General features: G+C 36.2%; 1 protein-coding gene across 2 annotated transcripts in view; it reads right to left on the bottom strand.

The window, feature by feature from the left end:
- Positions 1–633: 633 nt before the first annotated feature.
- LOC129231414 (monocarboxylate transporter 9-like) overlaps positions 634–27,465 on the bottom strand; it is a 29,010-nt gene continuing 2,178 nt past the window's right edge. Inside the window, exons 1-6 of one of the 2 annotated variants that reach the window (XM_054865736.1) lie at positions 26,377–26,396; positions 18,653–18,811; positions 14,741–14,844; positions 4,744–4,887; positions 2,949–3,983; positions 634–1,193 (exon numbers count right to left, since the gene is read on the bottom strand). In XM_054865736.1, coding sequence (XP_054721711.1) covers positions 1,054–1,193; positions 2,949–3,983; positions 4,744–4,887; positions 14,741–14,844; positions 18,653–18,735 — 1,506 coding nt within the window. In that variant the 5' untranslated portion in view covers positions 18,736–18,811; positions 26,377–26,396 and the 3' untranslated portion in view covers positions 634–1,053. Of the gene's footprint in view, positions 1,194–2,948; positions 3,984–4,743; positions 4,888–14,740; positions 14,845–18,652; positions 18,812–26,376; positions 26,397–27,465 lie in introns of those variants that run through there. The other variant, XM_054865728.1, reaches the window with a different exon arrangement.

Here is a 27,465-nt window from a genome sequence, read left to right as displayed (position 1 = left end):
CGTTTGAAAAATTGAAGAGCCATCAAGCTCCCCTCCATGCACGTTCCACACACCATCCACCCCCCCCCCCCCCATCGCGATGGCTCTTCCTGAAATAGGGTACTAAGTATTAGGTTTTACTTTTGATATTTGTTTTAATTTTCTAATCATAATATAATCTTTGTAGTGCTTTAAAAATATTTTTATTTTACATATTCTTCTGGCGTTTTTAAACAAAGTACTATTTCAAAATTAATGCTCCTTTGAAAAAAAGGGCATTGTTACAAATAAAACTGAAAAATGCACTCTGTCTTTGACTCAAGAATGAACACTATTGATGTTTCATTGTGAACTGCTAAAGACGTTGATTTTGTAGAAATTCTGTAAAATAGTGAGGGGAGGGGGTGCACCTTTCTTAAATCTGTCGATAAAAGTGCCAGGTGAAAGAATGGATACTGGCTCCTGGGGGAATGCATTCCGTCTGCAAATGGCGAGGAAGCGATACGAAGCCAAAACGAAGAAATGAAAACAAAGATACAGATGACGCCACAAATGTTTGAATATTTTTAGTGAACCTAGAAACTACAAAAGAGTAAGAACTCTGGAAAAGATTGTACATTTCATTGATTGGTGGGGGAATATAGCCCGAAAATAGAAGAACTAAAAATGGGTTTGATTTTGCAGCGTGGAAATGGAATGAGACAACTTGTTCTCAACATCAAATAGTTTTATTCAATACAGAAAATATTTTGTATAGTTATAAGCTATATACAGTGATAATTCGAGCAGAAATTGACAGAGTCATTCCACAGTATTTGGCAGCGAAATGTCTCGTACGTAACTCTAAACCTCCAAATATTTGTATTTTTTTCACAGTGAAAGTACAAAATGAGAGTTAAAAATACCATAAATTTTCGCTGCTTGTATTTTTAGTGGAAAAAATATAAATATTTCGAGATTTAGCGCTGCGTACGAGACGTTTCACAGCCAAATAAGGTGGAACGACCCGACGAATGTTTTGAGCATGGGGAATTTAATTTTTCAGCAAAGTGCTTCCAACGTTTAATTCTTCGATCACACCGAACAAGGTAGTCGGTTCTTCCGGTCCTTCACGAAGCACCTCTCCAGCAACCACAGCATCGAAGCAGTTACAGAAATTATTCCGAGGATGAAGAATATACTCGAGTAAGAACCTGCGTTGTCTCGGAAATACCCTGCAAAATAAGAGAGAGAAAAGCACAGCTTTATTGTGGATGAACTTGGTCAGTGAAGAATTTGAAAACTCATTTTATAAGAGAACAAGAAAATAACGTAAAAATGCAAAATTTACAGGAAAACTGCATTAGTAAACATCGTAGTTTTCCTGAAAAACATGTGCCTTTTTACGTTGTTTTATTTAGCTTTACCTTATCAGTGACCAACAGACGTTTGAGAAACTTCTGAAAGTTTTTGGCGATACAGTCGACTCTCATAAATGTGTATTATTGAGGCAGATGGCCGAATTGTGAACGACAAACATGGAGAGCCCAAAGGTGTAAAATAATTGCTTTTATGCAAGGCAGAATAATCACGTTAGTGCGGAATAATCCTCCGAGGCTGCAGCCGTAGACTTCCAAACTCTATGTGCTCGTAGAGTTAGGAAAATATTTACCCCTTCCAACATAATTGAAGTGGCTTTGGAACTTCTATACGTACCTTTCTCGTGTTTTTAACAGTATTATCAAGTTACCAATTAATTGAATTTATTCCTTCGATGCAATACTTTTTGTTTGTTTAACTGCTTTTATTTATTAAATTATATTACGAATATATTAGTATAACTAAGCGAAGACCTTGACAATTTTTACCTCTTTTTGGAGCAAAAAGAAGGGTAATTAGCCAGTGTTAAGTGGGTTACTTTCGTAGTAGTTTTTCAAAAGTATTTTAACTTAAATCTGTGCCAATGATTCGCACCTTTTTCACTGAACGCCCCCAAAAAGAGGTAAACATTGCCAAGACCATGTCTCAATCAATCCATCAGAGCCACACTATAACAGGCTTTGGACTTCACTTTGGAGAACAATCACGCCTTACAGGAACGAAAGAGAGGGCTGGTAGCAGGAGCATCGCGACGATGCGACGTACGTCGCAGGTTCTTGAGAAAGTCTTCTGATAAACGGGCAGTTTTTCTCTTTTTCAATGAACGCTGAATTACAACTGTGCTAAACTACAATTGTATGTTGAACGAGATTTGTACTAACATTCTTTGTGCTCTCTTTGAGAATTGTACTGGATCACTACAGTTGTAGATTCAAATAGAGTTGGATTTGGTTACTCGAGCTGTACTAAGTGTAAGAGTTATGTAAAACAATTGGGATTGTATTTCCTATATGTTGTATATTCCGCTACTAGAATAGTATTCCTTGGAAGAAATTTCGTAAAAAAGCCAGTGTGCCATTTTCGGTCCTATGAGAAAGCTCTATTATAGTTATTTATACGAAAATGTGGCAAGGAAAGTCAGTTTCGAAATAAAAGGACGATGACGAGGCATTTGACTCATGTAGGGAAAGTATTTTCAACAAACTGTTGTTAAAATATGAATACAATGAACTAGAAAGAAATTAAAAAACATACTTTGGAACAATGCTCTTCCAGTGCCTCTTTCCGGAACACTGTGATTTGTCATTGCTTTGGGGATTCTGAGATTAAAAATTGGTGGTTTAAAAGGAAAAAATCTCCCACTAATTCACTAGTGTTTATTAACTAAAGACATAAAGAAGAATTTAATGCGAAATATGATTGAGAACAGCATCGATAACTGCCACATCACTCTAGTCCCCAAATGTTATACAACGGCAAATAACTATCATTCTTAAGATATATTTTTCTGTGAGTGAAATGAGAAAGGTATTAGCAAGAAAGATACTAGTTCTAAAGGTATTGTAAGTCAGTGAAGTCAGTTAGAGGAGAATTGCTCCAAAATAACTCACCTATCAGAAACGGTCTTCCGAACGACGAAAACCCGTTCATGAAGCACATGCATCCGTATGCAACGGCGAGCAGTTCCTCTCCGCAAAAATCCAGCAGCAAAATGGGAAAAACGACCATGGTACACCCGAGCAAGAAGCCGTAGCAGCAGCTCACAGTCACCAGAAGGCCGAAGTTGTTTGCGAAAGGGAAAGTGAAGAAGACGAACCCGATCATCGTCATGCACCCCATGACGAACCTGGGACGAGTGACCAACTTCCGGTCTGTCACCCATCCGAGAGACAAGCGTCCGATAAGGTCGGAGATGGAAAATGCGAACAAGATATACTTGGTGTTGCTGGCCAAGACTTCGACATCTAGAGCATAGTCCACGATGATGACAACGTACATGTGGTAGATGAAATAAAAGCTGACATTGGTTATGGCCGTTACATAAAACATTGGACAAGTCAAGACACTGACGAATGACGAGGCAATCTTTGACTGTATACAGCCAGAAATTGCACTTGGAACCACTTCGTTCAAACCATCATCTGTCTTTGTCTTTCCAGAAAGACTGATTTTGCTATTTTCCATCTTCGATTGGAGTGTGTTGCTACATGCTTCAACAATTTCTGTCCCCAATTTCATATTTTCAGGATCATCGCACTTGCTGCTGCATTGCAAATCATTAGCAACAGTTTCGTTAGTCGCTCCTTCGAAACTCCTCATTTCTTCTTCGTTCATCGTCTTCAACTGAAGAGAGTGTGGTGAAGTGTCACTGTCAGCTACTTTCTGGTAGGATCGTGTCCTCTGCAACCACGGTGGAGGTCGCATCAAAGTTGCCACAGCAGCGATGTGCAGGACGATGCCGGCTGTCAACAGAAAGCAGCCGGACAGGCCGTATGCGTCGATGAGGTATTCATAAACCACCGGAAGAACCATAGAACCGATACAAGACCCTGAGTTGGCGATGCCGTTGGCGGTGGCTCTTAAGTTCAGGAAATAAGAGTTCAAGACGACGGGCAACAAAGTATTCATGAAGCCATATCCAATGCCTGAAATGTAATAACATTGCAGTCAAATAAAAATTCCATAACAGGCTCGAAGCTAAGTAATAACTACTAATAAGTGAAAGTAAAGAATTGAAACCGAGCAACACAATACCATCGTTATTATATAAATTTAAATATTTTCTATTTCTTACTGTTCAATGCAAAGACAACTATAACTGCAATAGAGCATTAATGAAACTGGACTATTTGCAGGATGGTACAAAAATGCAATTCAAATTTTGAGTAACAAAAGAATGAATTTTAAACACAAATCTTAATTTACAGAAAAATGTTCATAATTGCAGCTCCTTGTACGATTTTGTGTTCTTTGGTTCCATGCCATAAACATGAATCATTTGATCATGAATGGCAATTGAGAATAGGGTAACAAAACATCAATCAAGTATAATAAACTCTCGGTTATATTGGGACTACTCAGCCGAGAAGGAACTTATCCTGGAGACCTCCGCTGAGAATTTAAGATTAAGAATGATATAAAATTAAAATACTTGTAAATCAATTTATCGAATCGAAAAAACTGTTGAATTTTTTAAGACAAAAAGTAATGATAATAAGAGTGTTTACAGTTTGAACATTTTTAACGTTCCTTGGATAGATCATACAAAAAAAAAAAAAAGAAAAGAAAAAAAGAAAAAAGAAAAGAAAAGAAAAAAAAAATTGAAAATCGTTGAGGGAAATATTTTTGTGGATATTTAAAAGCATGCTTCCTATACTTTATACAGGGAAGAAAGAGATCACTTACCAAATACTCCTCCGAACAGCAGAGTGATGGTTTTGAGGGAAGTCGTGAAGAAGCAGGAAGCAATCCCTGTCGTTGCAGTCAGACATCCGATGAAGATTATGGGCCTGCAACCAAACTTTTGGCCCAAGATGCCAGAGAAAGGACCTGGGAAATAGATGGATACAATTTAGTTTAAAAGTTAGCGAAAGTAAAAACTAAATTCTAGGTGAAATATGCCGACAGCCGGGTCAACCTGACCAAAGACTGAAGTTTCGTCCTTGTTTGGACTCATCAGTCTGGAATAGAGAATAACCGAGATGGATTGGCATCCCGTTAAAGCTGAGAGTGCTAACAAACTCGTAGATAAACTGCTTAAATTCCACGTTTAATTTCTTGCAAACTAGGTTTTTTTTTTTTTTTTTTTTTTTTTAAATTTTTGTCGAACAGAAGAAAAGCGGCAAAGAACTCACGTCTTCCCCTGTTTATTTATCAAGTAACTTGATTATTTTCCTATCTTCATATTAACCGGATAAAAAGAATTACAAATATATATATATATATATATATATATATATATATATATATATATATATATATATATATATATATATATATATATATATATATATATATATATATATATATATATATGTATTTTTTTTTTCAAGAAAAGAGTTCAAGTGTTGAAAGTCATATCTAACCTCAATGTCTTAGGTTTTGTAACTCATTAATTTTGTAAATACACATATTAACGAATAAACAAGAATGTTGTAAATGTACCAGAGAATATAATTTGAAGTAAAAGGCAATACAGTAGTCTCCGCTTACTGTAATTGCGTTTAATATTATCAGTCACATATTATTATCAAAATCACTCGGACGCAATTTTCTATATGCATTTGCATGTTAGAATTATCACTATCATTTTATCGTTTAAGGTTACCAGTTTTTGAATCAAGAATAGGTTATATTATGAAACATTTGGAAACTGCTTCGCAGACTCAAGGTTTTGCAAAAAAATTGACCTAGAAACTAAAAATTGATAGAAAATCCTTCAGTGTAATCTCATGGGTTACGAGTCATGGATAGAAACTGATTAAAATATTGCTGTAGCTTCCACATTAATGTAATCAGGTGTTGGTCGGATTGTTTACGGAAAATACACGGATGATAAATGTGTTGAGTAAGAAGAAGAAGGTCGTGATTTTGAGCAACATACTGAAAAAACAGAGATGAGAAAAGCTTTAAAAAGGATTGAAACGCGGTGTACAAGACTCCTCCAAGGACTTTGATTACAAGCAGTTTATAAATGAGCTCTTGGAATATTGTAGACAATCAAGAATAAGTAATTTTTTAGAGCCATTTATTGTTGCCAGGCGTAAGGCATATGGCCTGAAAATCGCTCAGGTTCCTAATACCGCCCATCTAGGATCTAGGACTGCATAGTGTTGCCTCTGCGAGGAGAACCAATAGAAACAAATTTTAGTTGTTCCAGTAACAAGCTGTGTTAGTTGTGTGGAGTGATTTCTTCTCATGTATTTTTTGTGATTATTTGAAGATTTTTCGTTCTTGTAAGTTATGAAGCTATTTATTACATTACGTACTGTAGATTATGAACTACTCATGCCATCCCAACTGTATAATATCGTGAAATAGTGAAAGGAATGACCTATCAATTGATATCTTGTTTAACTTGCCAAGAGTAGCCGGTTTGTCTGTAGCTTCCGCCATATTGAGAAGATAGAGTGTCCCTAACATCGCCCACCTTGATGTTCCAAATATCGCCTACTGTGCGATATTTAGAATTACTTTTTTTACATCAGATTTTCGTTTATTTCAGATGTCTCAACGAAAGACATTGGACAGAGTCAAGATGTAGGAGGCTGTTAAAGTTGTAAAAAAAAATGGGATGAGACTTCTAAAAGCTTCCAAAATATTTTGTGTTCCTACATCCACTTTAAAAAACTATATTAAAAAACCTATTGAAGATATTCAAAGACTGTTTGAAGCACTTTTAGGTCATAAACCAATTTTGCCCAAAGAACTGGAAGAAGAACTAGTAAACTATTGTTTGAAAATGGAGGGCTCTTATTATGGACTAACATCAAGGGATTTGAGGCAATAGGCATTTCAGCTAGCCATGAGGAATGGTATTCCTAATCATTTTTCTGCTGAGAAAGAAAATGCTGGTAGGAAGTGGCAGCGACTATTTATTTAAGCGACATCCTATCCTTCTGTTCAGAAAACCGCAGCCTTTGTCCTTAGCAAGGATACAAGGTTTTACAAAAGAAAATTGAGAGATTTTTTTTTTCCCATATTGAAACCAGAACTCGAAAAAGTCAACTCATCAGCAGCAAGGGTCTTTAATGTGGATGAAACTGGAGTCACCACAGTTCAACATAAAAGTTTAAAAGTCATTGCTGTTAGATGTAAAAGGGAAATACACAAACTATCATCTCCTGAAAGGGGACGGCTTATGACTGTGGTAACGTGCATTCAGTCTTAGGTATTTTTGTGCCACCTTTGCTGGTATTTCCGCGTTAGAGGATGAAACCAGAGCTGCTTAATGGTGCCCCTCCCCCCTAGAACGATTGAGATTGTCACATTTCCAGCTGGATTCAAGCTGATATTTTTACGAGATGGTTCGCTCATTTTAGCAATTATGCTAAGGCTTCAAAGGATGATCCTGTTGTTCTCATATTTGATGTACGCACAACTCATACTAGAAACCTTGATATTATTGATATGGCTCGAGAAAATAGAGTGTCACTTGTCTGTCTCCCACCACACTCATCAGATCATATACAACCGCTTGACAAAGCCTTTATGAAACCATTCAAAACGTTTTACGCACAAGAGATAGGAAACTAGTTAACAGCTCATCCCTTTCGAGCAGTGACGCTGTATCAAATAGGCCAATTGATTGGAAAAGCTTACATTAGAGTAGCTACCATGGATATTGCAATTAAAGGCTTCTAGTGTACAGGAATTTTACCCTACAATCCACAAGTATTTTCTGACATAGACTTTTTGTCTAATCAAAGTGAAGAGGAAGGTAAAGAGACTGACGTCGAACCATCTTCATGTCAACGTAGTCTGATGACGAAATTCAACTATCAACATCAAAATCAACTTTTTCTGATGCATCAAGCTCTTCACGTTTGGTATCACCGAAGGACATGATCCCAGTACCTAAAATGAAAGTCAAAAAACTAAGTTCAAGGGCTGGTTCTGCAGCTCTTGTGGGTGGATCACCTTTCAAAAATGCTCTTATGTGTTCTCTGAATAAAAATAAACTAAGTTCCATATTGCTAAATTCCGAAGATCCAAAGAAAAAAAAAGCAAGCAGTTTCTCAAAAAAAAAAAAAGGTGTAAAAAAAATAAGAAAGATCAAAACAATTCAACAAAAATTCCTTCCGATAGATAAAATCTTCTTTTCATTGTTGTCTGTAAACGTAATAATATATGAGTGTGTTTTATGTGTCCAAGTTTACATGATGATGTGTATTTTGACTTATGTATATTATGGCTTAGCTAAGTAAACACGTAAAATAACTTTTAATACTATTTTGACCAGAATTTAAACCATTTCCTAAGTAGGCGATACCATACTTTCATAAGAATTTAAAAAATGCACATATTATAAAAAAATCGAGGAACAAAAGCTGTTATATTTGAAATACGTTTACAAACAAGCAGTATAAGGTAAAAAATGATATTTTGTCACTGTATGAAGCCTCTGAAAAGATAATTTCAAGAATATGGTGAAGATTATACGATATTTGGGCCAAGTACCTTATTTTAATGGAAGTATACAGTACATAAATACAAGATGAGTTCATTCATTTTACTCTGAAACTGAGACAATGTGGCTTAAACAGATAAATTATCTAATCTCATTGATTCGTATAATGATATGAATCCGCTATCGTTATCAAAATAATTGTGTTGCAAACTGCCGGTACCATAAAGCAGAGATTACATTACAGCCTTCTCTTTAATACTGGTGTACTCGTATATGTAATCTTAATGTTTGGTTTAACGACATGCCATTCTAAAATTCTATAGTGGATATATACATCTTAATACATAAAATTCTTCTATGCGGACGTTTGCCACCATAAGGCTTAAAACGGCTAACCGATTTTCATCAAATTTTTGATGTGTAATTAAGTTGACGCAAGCATGGTTTCGAAGCGCGATGGATCGAATCGGAAACGTTTTTGTTAATTAATTAATTAATTTAAACATTGGATGGTTACATCTCCCAAATGATTAATATTTATTTTAACCTATTGTTGAGCGATAACTGAAATAAATATTTAGCCCGTTGCCAAAGGACAATAAGAAAGCCAGCTCTGCTTTTTGTAATGAAATTTCCTACTGTTATATGTCAATTAAAGATAGATAAAACATAGAGAGAGAGAGAGAGAGAGAGAGAGAGTGAAGCCTTCATTTCTTGAAAGCAACGATTTTAGGTCCCGTGATATATTTTAAAGTAAAGTACTGGAAGATTCACGCAAAACGTGTGTTCTGTCGTCGTAGTTGAATCATGTGACTGGATCGGTGCTTTGGGTTTTCCTAACCAAATGCCACGGAAGTATAAAGTTCATGCTTGTGGCACCTGGGGCGGAGCCCCGCATCCACTTGTGTGCTATATTTTGTTCAAATTTCCCTGAAGGGAGGCATAGCTGTGATTGGCCGAAGTGAAAGCCGATCGAGAGATCCTGGCGGCTCCAAGGGAGAACAATTAAGGGGGACACAGATGCATGGGAAAGAGGGGTGAAAAAAGGTACTTGAAAATGCGAAAGGAAAAACAGACAAATTAGTCCAAGTTGCTTAAAACTTGAACTATGGAAGATAATTTCTCTAACAAGTTGCCTTGGCTTTTTAGAATAGGGAGGATTGACTTGAGAGTGGAGATGAGTTTATTGATGTTGAAAACTTTATTGATTTCCTGTATAATTGAGAATAAATCGGTGAAATTTTGTTCAGGGTAGTTATTGAAATGGGGATCATTTTCAGTGGCGGGAATGCCTTGAGTGGTATTAGAGTAAGAGCGGCGTGGGTCAACGCGGGCAGTATCCCGGTTGAAGTAGCGCCGGTTGCCTAAATTGATCTTGGGCTTTGGGAAGTCCTTACAGCCCCTATAAGAGGCTGCATGATTCTCCCCGCAGTTTGAGCAACAAGATTTTTCCTGATTTTGCCTGTTAGGGCAATCTGCTTTGTTGTGTGCTTCACCGCATCACACCACACATCTGACATGCCTGAAGCAATTCTCTGCCAGGTGGTTAAACCCCTGGCATGCATAACATTGCAGAATAGATTTACGATTACGATATTTTTCGACAGAAATTTTTGTGTTCAGAATACTTTCTAGGTCCGAAAAAGCGACCGAATCTTTGGAATGGGGGAGTTGGACCTGGGGAGTTTTGTCCTTTCTTTTAAGCTGTGCTACCTTATTAATTTTAAATCCTTGCGCGGTAACTTCTTCAAGGAGGTCAGAAGTGAAGGTTGTTGAGTGCAGTCCTCTAATTACAAATTTTAAGACCTTTTGGCCATAGGGTCTACCAATGTAGAATTGAAAGTTAACAGATTTTAAATACATGATAACTTTATTACGTGCAGTAGGATCATCCACGAAAATGGCACTTTCATTATTGCTCCTATTCCTGATTTGGAAATTCTTGCAGTTTTGGGTGAGATGCTTTACAAAATCAGCATAATTTTGTGGTGTTTGCACCACGATAGGGGGGAGTTTGGGAGGGGGCTCCTGACTGAGGGAGGGGTTATCTTCCACCTGTTTTTCCAGAGATGAGAATCGATTGCTGACCTCAATAAGAGGCGAAGCAGCAGGAGGGGGACTTTTGCAAGTTCTTTTAGCTGGGGAGAATTCCAACTGAGCATCTTTTTGAGTTTGGAGGTGGGGGGCCATACTGGCTGAATAAAAGGCTGTCTCACCCAGGATTTCCACCAGGCGTTCGGCAACTTCGGCTTGGTCAGCACCATGCTCGGCCATTCTCAACAGTTGTACTTCGACTTTCTTGCATGCTGTAAAGCCAATGCTATGACGAATAAAATCGTCAGAGATTCCATACTTGGCAGTTGTAAGGATTGTCGTAACATCACTATATGCAAGTGGGGAATCGTACCCGGAGGTAACATTCATTTCATCATCATCATCCTCAGACGGGACTAAGTCCGCCCAAGAGGTGTTAGCTTTGGGATTCAGGACCGCTTGTCCGAGAGCAGACGAGGGGATAAGTACCGGCGCTGGGTTCGGAGGGTCGGGATTACTCCCTGTCACCTCGCCACCGGTCGACACTGCATTCCTCTTCCCCTGTTTCTTCTTTGTCATGGCGAGACTTCCACCATTCACGAAATTCAGAAACTGAAATGTCTTTCCGTTTGTGTGCAATTTCATTGAAAATAACTTTTCTTCACCATCGCAACGGCGATTCTTAAATATTGATGTTTGTATGAGTTTTTCAAGTTAACTGAATATGGAAATGATCGGAAATATTATCTCCTGTATGACCTAACCAAATGATCAGGAAGTACCGTACCTAGTAACATTTGTTTCTCGGCTGAAATCCATCTGAGTTTTGGTACCAATGTCAAGAATACTTTAAGGATTATCAAACTAATCAGTACATTGTTAAAGGAAAAATGATGGAATTTAAAGATGACACAAATTTTATTTTCGTCCAGATAAATTACAATAGGGTATTTCTGTACACAAAAGATCAGTGCAATGGAAGATCTTTCTCTTTGGTGGAAAGAACAAATTAGGCAATGTATGAAGTTTTAAAAGTTTTCGTTCAAAAGATCGGACCGCTAATCGGTCGGAGTCGGCTTCTCGCATTGATCGGCTGGATTACAGTAATGTGGTGGCGCGGCGACTGTAGCTATAAACAACAGAATTGCGTGATCATTTGTTTATATTTTAAAGCTACTGTTAATGTAATTTATTGTATTTTTTGTTTATTTGGCGAAAATTTTCAAATTGAAAAGAAATGCTTTTTGTTTTTAAAGAGATTTTAGTCATTTTATTTGAAGAACGTGTTTATTTTACATCGGAAGGGGGGGGGGGAGGGATGAGTGATTTTCGATTATTCAGAGGACTGTTTTTACCTTTATCATTTTTTTAACGATATCCTTGCGATTGTTTTATTCTTTTTCATATGGGGGATGTTGCTGCGGGGATTTTTGTTGAGGGGGGAAATCCCGCTGCAAAATGACGAGTTAGATTTTTACACTTAATATCCTAGGACGCTTTTTATCCTTTGAGTATGGCTGAAAGAACAAACCATCAAGTACGGGAGAAGGAATAGTTAATAAAACAACTGCTCAGTGGGTATTAGGTAGATCAAGTTTCAATAAATATACTCAATTTGACACCAAGCAGCTTAAAGCTTTTTCTTTTTACTTATTTTTTTCAACGAAACGGTTCAAACACTTGATAGTTCATTGAATTTTTTTAACTTTTCAATTTACAAAGTTTGAACAGAACAATGTCTGTCGGGTCCTCTAGTTAATATATAAAGATGAATACGAACGAGTTTTAAAAATCGTATACATTATGAATTAAAGTTTTTAATATTTAGGTATTGATCGCAGAAATAACAGAGCTTATATATGTGGTAGCTAAAAAAAGATGTCGGGTCCTCTAGTGTATGATGTATCTTAAGACATATGAAGGTGAAAACAAGATAGCTTTATTCAAAATATTTTAACAGAAAGATACTGTATTTAAAACATTTTAATTTAATCTACATGATATGTTTTAGTTAATAACTTTTGCCTTTTGCTCCAAATCCAAGTGGTTGTCCGTTACGAGCAAATACATAGACTTTATCTAAACACTTTGGGAAGTGTGCAAGAACATCCATCTTTTCTTGAAACTAACAGTTCCATTCATACTGTAGTTAAACTATTGATCTTTTCACATTATTTCTCACTGTCCCAAAGTACCCATCCCCTTTCAACCCCAGGTACCAAATGGTACACTTTGGAACCAAGTAAAAGTTCACTGGGGGTTTTCCCCCTCAAGCATAAGATATAGGATTGAAACCTATTTAATAATGTAGGCAAATGTTAAAATAATAAAAGGGAAAATTTTGATAATAATAACTCAATAACAAAAAATTAGAAATAATTATTAAATAAAAACAAAAATCCCGACTGCGTAGAAAAAAAAAAAAAAAAAAAAAGAAAAGAAAAATAAAATAAAAGCCCAGTAGTTTAAAAATTTTATTATGTATTACTGAATAACTACTCCATAGAACTAGTTTTATAATCGATACACACATAAGACAAATCATAAATTCAAAAGTAAAATAGAAAGATCAACAGTCATTTTTTATCCATTCAAATTTCACCCATTCAGTATCCATTCAAATTTTACGGAGTTCCTTGACTGGTCAAAAAAGAATGGCCCTCGACTGTTGATCCTTCTGTTCTGCTTTTGAATTTATGATTTGTCTTAGGTGTGTATCGATGATAAAACTATTTCAATAGAGTAGTTATTCAGTAATACTTAATAAAATTCTAAACTACTGGGCTTATATTTTTTCTTTTTAGTTTTTTTTTTTTTGGTTTTTACGCAGTCGGGTTTTTTGCTTTTATTTAATCATTGTTTTCATTGACTTAGTTATTATGACCATAAGACGGCAAATTTCGTAATCTTGTCACTTTACTCAGAAAGTGTATATCGTGAGGATTATTAATTAACTTGCGGTGGTCTAAATTTTTGATTATTAGTCCCTCTAGGGATCTTACTCGACTTAAAGCTACATATGCTTAACCTTTAGCAAAAATGCGCGAACTTCAGTCAACCACAGCTATATTAACAGCGCGGAAAAGTTCCGTCAGTCAAATCTTTCTCCCAAAACTAAAAAAGCTCGTCAAGAGAGCCGTCTTCGCAAAACTCAGTCAGTCCCCTGAATAACGACAAAAACATGTGCAACATGTTACAGATGAAAATAGAATTAATAGTTTTAGTAAACAAAAAATTCAGGCAGTGGAAACGCTACCTGCATTATCACACGCTGCCTGTCACACGCTGTGTAGCACGCAGGTAGCGTGCGACACGATCCCGAACTGACAACATGGCGACTGGTTGTTGATATGATGAATTTTGATTATTGTTATGTGTTTAGTGACACTCCCAAGATTAAGACAAATCGATTGACGTAAGATTTATCAAAATTGGCCAAGGGGTTTATCCTATACAACGCCACACAGGAACAAAAATACATACATAGACTCATAAATACATTACCCTCCTTTGCGTCGCGCACACGCAGTCGGGTAAAAAGAAAGGTGTTTCTAGGAGAATCCACTCACCCTCGCACCCCCCCCCCCCAGTAAAAATTCGGCATGCCGCATTCCCTCGCGAAATATATCACCTGGGGGTTTGTAGGAAAATAGAGGCTTGGAGAAAATGAATGAAAATAGAAGTCAAGTCAGTAGAATTCTATCAGCTACTGGCATTGAAGTTGGACAAAATGTGAGCGAACATTCTGCACTAGGATTTTTTTTTTCCAAACTACCAACCAATCAGCACAAAATATAAAATTAAAAAAAATTGCTCATTGCTGCGTTAAAAAAAAACATTAGGCTAACAAAAATTTAATTTCAAGTGTTTTAGCACATTCAGGAACGTCTCTTAAATTACCAGCCCAATTATCCGAACTAAAGACGGTCCCGACAGGTTCAAAAAATCGGCTCTCCGTTGAAGTTTGAGGTGCGTTTTGGCCAAAAAAAAAAGTCCTCTGGGTCTCTATGTTTGGGGGTTTGGATCTATTTCCTTCCATTGAAGCGAGAGTTATGTGCAGTTCCGAAACACCTACATGGAGTTTCAACTTTTTATTGATCTCTTGTCACGACGGATTTATTCAGTTGTAATTTAAGAAAAATGCTAATAATTTAAAATCATATCAATCATTTAAAACTTAATTCCGTACTACGGGTGTATTGAACTTCCATTAAGTACAGAACAGTTTTAGGATTTTACCTGTCAGATTTAGCACCGCAATGCAAACCACCATTGGCCATGCTGCTTCCTCTCTCGTCACTTGATACTCACTGATGAAAGCCACGAAAAGAACTCCTGAAGTTCTGAAAAGAAAGATGATTTTTGTAAGCTAAGAAATATTTATCCAATATTAATATTGACGAAGTACAGTCTTGCTCACGATTGTTGGCTTACGTTCTTGGACGATTCCACATCAAAACCGGTTGAATGCAAGAGAAGCAAAAATTGCTGAAGTCTGATTGCTGAACACGCGTCACTTGACTTCCTATTCCTATTCAGAGTCACAACTGACTACAACTGTATTTATGTCGAGGACTGCATACTAAGTGCCTTGCCTCCATTATTTTTTATACCGATAGATGGCAGCACCATCACCGGATCGAACAGTTAATGAGAATTTAGAACTAGTCCAGGAGCTAATAGCTACCTAGTACTAGCACCCCCAGAGGTATCGTTTCACTTGGAGGACATTGAGACCACGAGCATATTTAACGTCGCCCAGTCCCCTTTAATGACGACGGTGGGTCTTCGACCATCGAGGTTCGAACCCAGGACCCTCTGACCCCGCGTCACTTGACTTAACCTTCATTTTCGAGGTAGGCCGTTCAACGCCGGCAACGCAGATAGTAAGAAACAAATTTAAACTTAAAACTCGCTGTAAATTCTTCCGGATAAAGAGCTCATTGTAAAAGTCTTGATTTCCCGATCATGTGTACCGCCCTCTTGAAGTTATTGGCACCGAAATTGAGTCAGATTTGTGCCCTCTAAAGAAAGTCTATCCTATGGACCATTGTTTGTTTAAATCAGTTCATTACTTCTTCAAATATTTAGCAGTCACAGCAACGAGAAAAAACGTTCGACTTCTCAAACCCTCTTTGAGATATTGGAATTAAAATCGAATCAGCATATGTGCTCTTTAAAGTCGAAACGTGGAAAATTTTTGTTTACATAGTTCCGCCCGTTACTTCTTTAGATAGTTACTTTTTCAGATATCGCAGTCCCGCATAACGGAGAAAACGGTCGATTGCCTGGTGCCAATTCCTTCAGTCCCGTGAAAAATGGACCAAAAACTCATTGACGACACCAATTCACATGGGAGGGCATAAATATCTAATTTTGTTCGATTTCAGGCAGTAGTTTTTGCGTACTATTTTCTTCTGCATATACCAAAATTGAATGTTACTCATGTGGGATTTTGTACATCTTCATATATGCCATCCCATAATTTGTTAAATTTAACATTGTTGAATATCTAAAGAGATAGCGTATTAAATTTGAAAAAAAAAAAGTAGTTTTGCACTAGAGAGGCCTTAAAAAAGCAATCACACACGTAGACTTTTCTCCGCATCAACCCACCTTTTAGCGCTGCGCCTTAGGTTTACACAAGTATAGACTGATAGACATTTTCCAAAAATGGTCAAAATGGACTCAGCACCAGGGCTGTGGAGTCGGAGGAAAAATGACCGACTCCAGCTCCGACTCCGAGAATTTTAGAGCTTTCGACTCCAATTCCGTCTTCTTTACCCCAAAATCAATCCGACTCCACACGCACTGGCAGAGTTGTGAACTTCGAGGGAAAATGATCGACTCCGACTCTTGAAATCTTAAACCATCAATTCTCAACTCCGATTCTTTTGAAACCAAATCAATCCGACTCCGCAGCCCTACTCAACACACCTCAAAACGTGCGAATCCGTCGAAATCCAAATATTTTCACAAATCCAATACTTTTATCTATATATTAGGCTAGCGATACCCTCGACGGCATTGCCTGTGGTAAAATTTAAAGGAAGATGCCTGCCGCTGCAGTCACTGTTCCCATAATTCACGAGTTCTACAGCAGCGAGTAAAATGCTAAATTGAAGCGTAATCTTACCAAATTATAAACGGTATTGAAAAAAAATACTTTAAAATAAAAGCGACAATCTATCTGCTTGTCTGCACAAAATTGAAATGTTTTATCTCTTGGGCTGATTTCTTAACTCACTCGAGGCAGCGCTTTCAAACTCTAGAACCGTAAATACGAGAACGTGGTCGCTTGGTAAGACTGAAGCGTTGATTAAAACCAGTGTTTCACAGAATTACATTTTAACAGTATTAAAACCTCACAAAATGGCTTCAAATTAGAAAAAAATCACAATCGCACAGATTCTCACATATACTCACATCTGGACAGTTAAAGCGCAGTAACTGCATTTTTTTTTCTGCATTTTTGTTATGTGTTGTATGTTATATTTATTGTACAAGTTTTCTGATTTGGTTCCTGCAGAAAAAAAAAGTTTAAAACACACGTCTAATATCAACATTTCCATATAGAAAGAGTTCTCAAACTTTGGGTCGTGACCTCCCGAGGGGTCTCGGGATGTGTCCAGGGGGGGTCGTAAAGAAAATTAATTTATTGCTGTGTTTTTATCAAAAAAAAAAAAGAAGAGTACACATACAGCTTTTAATACATACAAGTTGGTTTTTGTGTTCTATTAGTGGGATACATGAGCTTGTTTGGAATTATGTACCCATTTTTTTCTTTAATGTCTGGAATGATCTTTTTAACACACAAAACTATGTCAGTTTCCAATGTCAAACGATTCAATACTATAGGGCCTATAGTATTGAATCCAAAATGCGTTTCTTCAAACGTCTCGATAACTGATTTCTACAGATACTGCCGTTTACTTGCCCACGGCATTATACTTGTAAGTTTCTTTCCTTGTTGCGTCCCGGGTCAAAAAGTGCAGAAAAACTTCTAAAATATTGTATAGTTAATAAAAAAGATGAAATAATAATTATAAAAATAATTTTGTTTTAATATAATCAAATATAAAAATCGTTAATAGTTATCCTGTTATTCAGTGTCACTTTTAACCACGTAAAAATTGTGACATAAACAGAGGTTTGAACAAAATAGGGTAAATTTGAACCCATGTGGTTCAAGGTTTCCATTCATAACTATTTTTCGCCGCTGCTGCTTCAGTCTTTTGAAAAGGTTTACAATATGGCAGAAGCAGAATGGAGATTCAACTAACAAGATCCTGCGCAGGACTAATAAGCCGTGTTGCAATAGAAGTATAAGTCAAGCAATTCATACATTATAATCAAGTACCGTCCAACCACGTATTGCATGGAATTTTCAAACGTCCAGATAAGACGAATCTATGTGAATAAGGGGGGGAAAGTAAAAATTTGATGCGCGTGTTCCGCTCATTTGAATGAGACTCTGCTTCTGCAAAAGCTGACATCGCTAAAAAATAATAGATTTGTCCATTTCCGGCTGTAAAACGGATGTTTGTCTTTCCATACAATCCATGGTCAGGCAATTACGTTTCAAAAATTTCATCATTTTTAAGCACTTTTATTATACTTGGCCTGATTGTCACGGGGAAATCAGAGGCCTGGTTTTGCTTATATCTCTGCAACTGGACCCGGGATTTCACTAACTGATTTGCCTAATCTTAAGGTACAATTTAGCGCTGAAAAATTAAAATTCTAAAATAAAATTATTATTTCAGTTAGAATGGAAAACAGCAAATTTCATGTAATTTCCCTATTGAATGTTAAAAAATAGAATACATTGTTACAAATTTTGTTGCCTTGCAACAGTTATGTTACCAGCAATCATAATGAAAATTTTGAATCAAGGCTTCTCTGAAGCAAGCATGAAATTAGCAAGCATAAATCCTAGAGAGGAACAAGGATTAAATTTTAGTGCCAACTGCTTAAAGTTTTAGACACGTATATAGGTTTTTTCCCTTTTAGGTACCGAGCATTTATGTGAAAAAACAAGGCTTTGTGAGGTTAAAATTATTCTATTTCTGAAATACATTTACACTAAAAAGAAAACTTAATTAAAAAATTCTGTTATTTTATGCTTTAAAAGTTAAACCAAACACAAACCTGAAAATTCCAGCGAGAACCAGGCTAGCGAAGCAGCACGAAAATGCAATCACCCAACTCCAGCCTTTATCTGGTCCCACCATTTTGGTGCCTTCAACTGCTGCCACGAATCATTTTTCCTCGTTGCATATTCCGCTCTGTTTCTCGTAGAAGAGTTGACTGAAAATGTAAATCCGTATAAATTCAACAAAACTGATATTGTACAATAATCGAAATAGTGTGAAACCACTTACGACTAGAAGTAAGTGTATTTCTTGAAACTTATTTGAACCCACAGTTACGTCGAGTGACCTAAACTTCAATTTAGCAAATGCAAACTTCATGCTACGGCTGAATATTATCAGTTGTTTTCGTGTTGCTTTTGCAAGACTGGTTCAAAACTCAATCTTTGGGTAACTAGTATGTTAAGCAGTAAACATTTGTGATAAAAAAAAAAAAAATTTGATTCTACTGCCGTGAGTAGGTAAAGTATCTGCAAATTTTTCATTATTTTGCATTTTTGTCATCTATTGCACTTTAGTTTTATTGTTCAAGCTTACTTATTTGGTTTGCACTGAAAATGAATCACGACAAAATCATCTAATTCCAACATTTTCTTGTTGTTAGTATGGAAAGCAAAGCACGTTTCTTCAAATATCTCAAGGTCAATTCTGCAGATACTGCGCTTAACGTTTGATTATATTTATATGTTGGAGCTTTGGGAAACCCTTTCCGAAATTGACCCAATGAAAAGTTTAAAACGAGTCATATCCCCGTCCGAAACTTTTTCTAACTAATAAACAATAAGGCTGCTAAATAAGCATGCCTGTTGTATCTCACGTTAATCGAAATTCAACATGCATCGCGTTTGAATCACGGTTTTAAAGACTGATTTTGGATACTGCGTGTGTGTATTTTAATTCATTTGATGTTATTTCATGGTTACATAATTATTTTCGCTCATTCATCTCGAACAAAATGCAAATAATTGTTCGCAAAAAAAAATAAATAAATAAACAGCAATAAATTCTCCACGTTATACAAAATAATTTTTCTGGTTTTCCTCGTTGTACCGAGAATGTTTTTTAATACGGGTTCATGAGTACAATATTAGAATAAAATGCTTAAAAATTACCCTCTTAAACATTTCAACAAAGGTGCAGTGCGCCTTGGACGATTTTTTTTTTTTTTTTTGAAAAAAGGAATTTACTTTGATGTGCTTTTTTTTCCGGATTTTTTTTTTTTTTTTTTAAATTCTTTTTTTTGAAAACGATCATAGATTTTTATGCATTCCACTATTTCGTCGGGTGTTTTATATATATTATGTTTTTTGTCATTTTATGTGTTTAGAAATCTTTTAATTTGATTAACTTTAAATGTTAAAAAAGTATGTTTGATAAAATTCGAAGTCAGCTAATTAACTAATTAAGAGAATATTGACCAGATGCTAGAAAATCGATGTTGGCATAAGGAAAAGTAGGCGTGATTAGATCTGGACGGAACTTCATGCTCACTAAAATTAAGAAGTAATTTTATACTTCGAATTAGTCCCGAAAACCCCGACTGCGCAATCTTGTTTACTTCCTTTTACAAAAAAGGAAGTATTGTATTCACAAAAAAATTTTCACCCAAAAATCGGTCTTAATTTCCATTTTGATCACCCCCAAATGAATGTTGAGTTTTTTTTTCAACCCGACCACACGTGGATATGTGCCTAGGAACGTTCAGACACCCGAAATATCCATTGTGACGATCCCCGAGTTAATTACAACGAGTTTTCTCGTGACGGTTGTCTGTGTGTACGTGCGTATGTGTGTATGTATGTCGCATAACTCAAGAACGGAATGTCCAAGAAAGTTGAAATTTGGTACGTAGACTCCTAGTGGGGTCTAGTTGTGCACCTTTCTTTTTGGTTGCATTCGTATGCTCAAAAGGGGGTTTTTGCCATTTTTTTACGGGGAAATCATTGTTAAATTTGGCGATAAAAAAATTTTTTTTTTTTAAATCTGGTTTTAATTTGGCCACTGTTGGTGACATTTAGAGAGTAAACTATTGAATCATATTAAAACTGCAAATAATGAGAAAATGACATTAAATTGGAGTAAAAGGAAGTCATGTGATGCACACATCAGCTCGTTCGGTAACCAAAAACCTCTGAAGAGCAATCCCATGTCAGGTCAATCGCCTTCTTGACCTCACCATTTCCAATTATAATAAAATTTTGCAAGAAGAACACAAAAGACAAGGTTAGTTATCCTACTAATGTTTAGATTTCTATATTGAAAACTGCTTAAAACGTAGGCCTGTAAAAAAAACTGAAAATACGCGGAGAAAAGGAAAGGTGTGTTCTTTCAAATGACTGTATTTTCTCTCCTATAATTGTAGTAAAATTAAAAGGCCATTGCAAACCTAAAAAATAGAGCTTTTTATTTATGTATTACTTGTTTTTCTTTCTACAGATTTAGGTTTCAAGGTCATTTGCCGCGACTTTTGAATTTGAATACCTCAAAACACACTCACTCAGAAATATTCGAAAAAAATATATTTTATTGCTCCTCCCAACACTATTCTTTCACTGTACCAAAAAGTTGGCTATCACCTCAATGGCAAGGCACTGCAAAAAAGCAGAATATTTACATATTTTCTGTAGATGTAAATTACATTATTTCCGATATAATGTTATTATTTTATTTATTTATTTATTTATCTATTTATTTATTTTTTTGGACGCATTTTTCATAAAGTATTTATATTTTGGCAAATTGCCGGGTTTTTTGAATGTAAGCTAGAATATGATAATGACTTTATTTGATAAACCCAATTTTTATCTGTAGGAGAAATCTTCTAAATCAAAAACTGCAAGTTTTATCGAATGGCAAAGCTTTGCTTTAAAATGGTAGGGTTCTTTAGCCACCAATGTTAGAAATTTGACCCAACAATACTCAAAAACTCGGTTAAAGTCTTATTACAATAACTCTCATGAAAAAAAATCAGAATTATTCATTGGAACGATGCCAACTGTGAATGAATCTTCTCAAAAAGAAAAGACAATTTTTTAAAAACTCATTGCACATTTTTTCTGTAAAAAGAATTGTGCTTATAAAATAAAATTGCTATCACATTTTAAAAACCTGTCGATTTTTCAAAACATACATATTTCATAAACAATGCACCCGAAAAATAAAAATTATAGTATTCTAACATCCGCAGAAAACCTGTAAACATTCCTTTCTTTATTTTTTTTTTCAGTACCTTGTCATTGCTCTGTCAGCTTAATTTTTGGTACAGTGGAAGAACGGCTCAAAAATCTTATTTTAAAATGTCATTGCAAAAAGCAAATCAAAATTTTATTTTTTCTGTTTTACAAGGTAGTATTTGATTTATTTATTAACCCTTCAAGGGCTTTATTTATAGTATCTAAGTTTGTTCCTATAAAATTATTTTTTAATCTTTTATGCAGGCCGTTGGTTTTAGAAAATTTAATAAACGGGTTCCGTTTGGTGGCCCTCCCTCGCATCTTCTCTCTAGCTTTATGACAAAGGTCCCCCCCCCCCTTCTGCTCCATTAATTTTGCTGGAATCCGTAACAAAATTGTATTTGGAGACGTTGGCGAAGAAAATTATTTTATTGTTTCTTCCCAAAGGAACAAGTGGACCTCTAAATTCTCACGGAAGCAGACGCTTCGGTGTCCACTTCACCAAATCCCTATCGTTAGAATATGGACTTAACAGGTTTCTTTTTTTTCCCCCTCACATTTTCATTCTATGTCGAGCAACGGCTTTAGGATCTATTAATACACGAAACACGACATCTTTTTGGCAATGGGACGCAAACATTTTTCATTCTACACGAAGGTTAGACACGTGACAAAAAAGGATTTCGCAACGTTACATTGACATCGAAGAAACGAAACCCCCCCCCCCCCACACACACACTTGCTATGGCGTCTTTGACAGCTTATTGCACGTCTATATTTTTGCTTTGTTGTTAGCTAGAGGTGCCATTCTTGGAAACGGCATGACCGAAATATTCTCCCGTAAAACGAAAGCATTGTTATTATTAGTTTTTCTATGGTCACTTTCTCTCGCACGCTGCAAAACTGAACACAACGTAACAAGAACATGAGCAGGGAGGAAAGGGAAGTTTTCCGGATTCAGTGGTGTAGTGGAGGTGGTATGTGAGGAGGGGGGTCATATCTCTCAGGAAGCAGTTGCCTCCATAATAGCAATACTTAAAGCAGTGGCGTCATTATGAGGGGCGGGCGGTCCGCCCCGGGTTTCGTCCGAGGGGCGACACCCAAAATGGAATTAAATGAAGCTAAAATGTATTTTTAAGATCACAAGTTTGAAAGTTTTCGGGTGGAAAATCCCCGGGCCCCCCATTGTACATTAGCCCAAATGTAGTTGTTTCTGAAAATTGCATGAGTTTCATGGTTCCTTTTTTTTTTTTTTTTTGCGTTTGTAGGAGGGGGGGGGGGTGACACCAGTGGCGTAGCTACAGTGTTTGCCGCCCGGGGCGGTACCTCAATTTGCCGCCCTTTCTTTGTGAAATAGCAAAAACATAAAACTGTCAAAGGTTTTTAATTAAAACTAGAAATTTAATTGAAGAAAAATAACACTTAATTACTTTCTATATACTTTCAAAAGAAAAAAAAAGGGAGGGTTATAAGGGCTTAATTTAAGAAAATTGCTTAATTTAAGTCGAAAACCCGCAATTTTAGTAAGGTTATTAGAAAGCGCTCGTCGGGCTTGCTCCCGATTTTTTTTCCAAAACTGGTCTTTTTTAGTGTTTTTATGTTGACGTTAGGGGATCGATGGGCAACGAAAGAAAATTTTACGAAATTTTAAAATGTAGCTTAGGCTACTTAAGAGAAGTCATGGAAATCGGGAATGGTCGGAAACTTTATGCGAAAATTTTAAGCTCTGAAATAGCAATTTTAGGCTATCTTTGGCAACGCAATTTCATGCTTATTTTAACGCAGTTGTATAGGCGTTAGGAGAGAGAGGGGCGCTGAGGTTTCTTACTGAAATGTTTTTAAAATTGAAATCAATTTTAAGGTAATCTTTGGTGGTTTGGTTGAAAGGGGAAGGTTCCGATTCTTTCTTCGGAAATTTTTCGGCACCGAAGTCTCAAAAACGCAATTCTATGCTGTCTTTGGTGACGTTGAGATGTTCTCTAATGGCATAAAAAAATGTTGTGAAGTCGTGCGTTTTTCTCTGAAAAATTTCCGTAGTTGACGTCAGAGTTTGGTTTGGTTTCATAATATTAGAACGAAGAGGGGGACACAGGGATGTTTCCCTCTAAAAATCATTCATAAAGCTGAAGTTTATTTTAGACTATCTATCAGAAGGAAGGGTTAGCGAGCTCTCCTACTCATGCAAATTTTTAAGAAAGAAAATTTTGGGCTATCTTTGCGGACGTTAGGAAAGGGGGTGAAAAGTTCTTCCCTCGGAAATTTTTCAAAATTGAAATTTTCCAAACGTAGTTTTAATCTTTGAAGACGTTAGGTGAGAGGGGGAGGGTGATTAAAATATCTCTGTCAGAAAAATTCTAAAAATTGAAGTCCTAAAAACGTATTTTAGGCCACATTTGATCACGTTAGAAAACCAAGGACAGTCAGGGTTCAAATGCTGTTTTTACAAATTGATATTGATGTATCGAAACTTTAAGAACGTAATTTTAAGCTAGATGTTGAGACTTTACAAGAGAGGGTGGGAGTTTTTTCAGGAAAGTTTTCAGAGTTAAAGATATTGTTTTTTATTTTTTGGCTGTGTTTGCTACGTTAGAGGAAACAGCAGGATTATGGACTCTGCCCAGAAATTTTTCAACATTGAGGTCTAAAAACGTATTTCTGAACTATCTTTATCACTTATACTTCGTTTGAAGAAGAGAACTCTTGTAAAGAGTGGGAAATCAGAGCAAACTCTGACACATATAAAGTGTGATGAGCAATAAATTGTTTCGTGTAACATTTTATACCTCCTCCTCTTTTTCTCACTCTTGTCACCATTTTTCTGAAGTAAAAAAAAGGGGAAAAGTTTTTGTTTCACGAGCAAGCTTTCAAGAAACTCCCACAAAACCCTGCATTAGATTTTTCTTATAACAAAAATTGGAAAAGTTCATTGTTTTCGTCTTTCTGAAGTAACCACTACAATCCAAATAACAAATTTTTAAAAAAATGTACTATACATGTTTCATAATGCACTCAAAAGGATAAAATAACTTTTCTGGGTCAGAATGGAATATTTAAGTATTCCTTCAGTTTTCAGTTCTTCCAATAAAATGACACCACAAACAAAGAAAAATGCGGCTCAAGTCAGGTAGAGAATTTTTTATTATTATCAAGCTTTCAATCATAAATTTGAGTGTTGAAACCAGGGCTGCGGAGTCGGAAGGAAAATGGCCGACTCCGACCCCGACTCCGACTCCTGGATTTTGAAACGCCCGACTCCGACTCCAACTCCGACTCCGACTCTGGATTTTTTTTTATTGTATTTTTTCAACTCCCTCTCTCCCTTCAGGGGAAGGGGGAAAACCTCTAAACAGAGATTGAAGTATTAATTCCTTTTTATGAAAATTTCGCATTTTGTTTTTTATTGTAAACCCAAGACGCATACAACGTCAGAAATTCAATTTAAAAATCAAATTTTCCAACAGTTACGAGTTAAAAAGTGAGATGACTTAAAAATCCCTTTTAAAAAATTTGAAAAGGATTATCTGTAATTTGCTCCCCTTTAATGTTTAACAAATAGACATTGATCAAATTGTGTGCTTTTAATTTTTGAAGGGAAAACAAAAACCTTTTTTTCTAAATCCAAGTTCTTGAGAGGGGGTGGTTTGCCCCGGGTGACACCCATCTGGTAGATGGTAACCAAAGTTAATTTCAGAGTTTATAAAAAAAATATAAATACTTTAATTCTGAAAATTTTCGCGAATATATTTTAAATTATATTTCATCAATAAAATTGCAACGAAAATAGGGCGCATATACATCAGGAGCTAATTTTACACAAAATGCGGCGGTATACAAATTTGTACGAATAGCTTTTACTATACCTATGTTTCTCATTCGCAAAATTTTTAATTTAAATTTTATTTGCTGCTTTAGAGTTAACCTTAATATGAAGATTTTAAGATTAACTGCAATTATTGAGTGTTGTAATCAAGAAATCATTTACACTTATTTTGTTCCATACTTTTTAGTGAGAATTAAGCTTATAAATAGTCTTAATAAATAAAAAACCATTAGATTATTTCGTCGGATCTTTTGGATTCGTGCTTTCGCGCCAGAACTTTTTTGAATTTGCCGTTCACCCTTAAACGTTTCAACATTAGCTACGGGCCTCAACTTACTAATTTGTTACGTTTCTTTTACTATTTTACAACTGAGATCGAACAAAACACTATATTTCTATTTTTATTTGTAAGTGATTACTTGAAAATGTTAGGCAACAAAACCGTTTGCTGACAGTTGCTATTAGTTAAGTTAAAAAGCAAGCAAACTAGGGGACGGCTACAGAAAGTTCTGTAAGCACTCAAGCTAGCTGATTGCCATAATGGCAGTTATTTTCTCATTAGTATCTTTTCATACATGTAATCGAACCAATTGGATCATACATGTAATCGAACCAATTGGAAGTCAGTTTTTAAAAAATGCAAGGAGAGTCAGCGAAGGGGAAAGAAAAAAAGAAGCCCGGAGTCGGAGTCGGCATGTTTTCTAACAACTCCGACTCCGACTCCTTTACCTCAAAATCAGTCCGACTCCGACTCTTCGACTCCGACTCCACAGCCCTGGTTGAAACACGCCTATTTTTCTGGGAAATTTTGTTTTGAAATGACTTGAGCGGCACTTTTCTTCGTTTGTGGTGTCACTTCTTGGAACAGTTGAAAACTTCAGGAGTAATTAACTTGTCCATTATGCCCCAGAAAAGTTATTTTGCCCTTTTGAATGCTTCAAGAAGAGGTTTTCTTTTTGCCTGCAGAAACGGATTGAAACCATAATTTCCTTATTTGAAAAATGCATTTTTTTTCACATCAAAAGGGTCAATTTGCCGCCCGTAGAAAAGTGCCGCCCGGTGCGGACCGCCCCCACCGCCCCCCCTTAGCTACGCCACTGGGTGACACCATAAATTATCGCCCCAGGTGTCACCCATACTAGGTACGCCACTGCTTAAAGGACCTTATCGTTATAAAAGGATGTATCGTCGTATGGAGAGGAGATACACTTATAATTTAAATTGGCACATCGTTGACGGAAATAATGTTTAAGAGGGTTAAAAAGCGATACAAGAAATGAGAGATGAAAAACTATGTTCCAAAAATGTCCACATAAAAATGAATTCATGTTCGAATCGTGAAAACTTCTAGTTTGTTCCTTGAATTATGCAGTATTAGTTACAGCAAAAAAAAAAAAAAGTTAAAAATACACAAATGAAATAAGTAGTAGTAATAGGCAGCGCCGGATCTAGGGGGGAGCAAGCTGGGGTTCTTGCCCCGGGCGGCGACTTCTAGGGGGCGGCAAATTCACCCTATTTAAGTTTTTTCGTTGAAACTCAATTTAAAAAGTTGAAGGAAGATAGGTAGGGGCGGCAGTTTCAAGATTTGCCTCACCGTGGAAAAATCGTAGATCGTAGCACTAGTAACAGGATAATCCAAATTTTATAAGTGTTTTTATAGTTTCAGTACACAGTGTTTGGGAATCCGTCAGAACTATGAAAAATATATTTTACGCTCCCCAATCTCCTTTAGGACTCCTATGTCATTAAGGCCCCTCGCAATTGCTACATTAAACACATGGGAAAACCGCCATTGCTGGTACAGTAAAGCTTGTTCTA

The sequence above is a fragment of the Uloborus diversus genome, chromosome 1, assembly GCF_026930045.1.
Source record: "Uloborus diversus isolate 005 chromosome 1, Udiv.v.3.1, whole genome shotgun sequence".
In the NCBI taxonomy this organism is placed as follows: domain Eukaryota; kingdom Metazoa; phylum Arthropoda; class Arachnida; order Araneae; family Uloboridae; genus Uloborus; species Uloborus diversus.
This window is presented reverse-complemented; position numbering and strand designations above follow the sequence as displayed.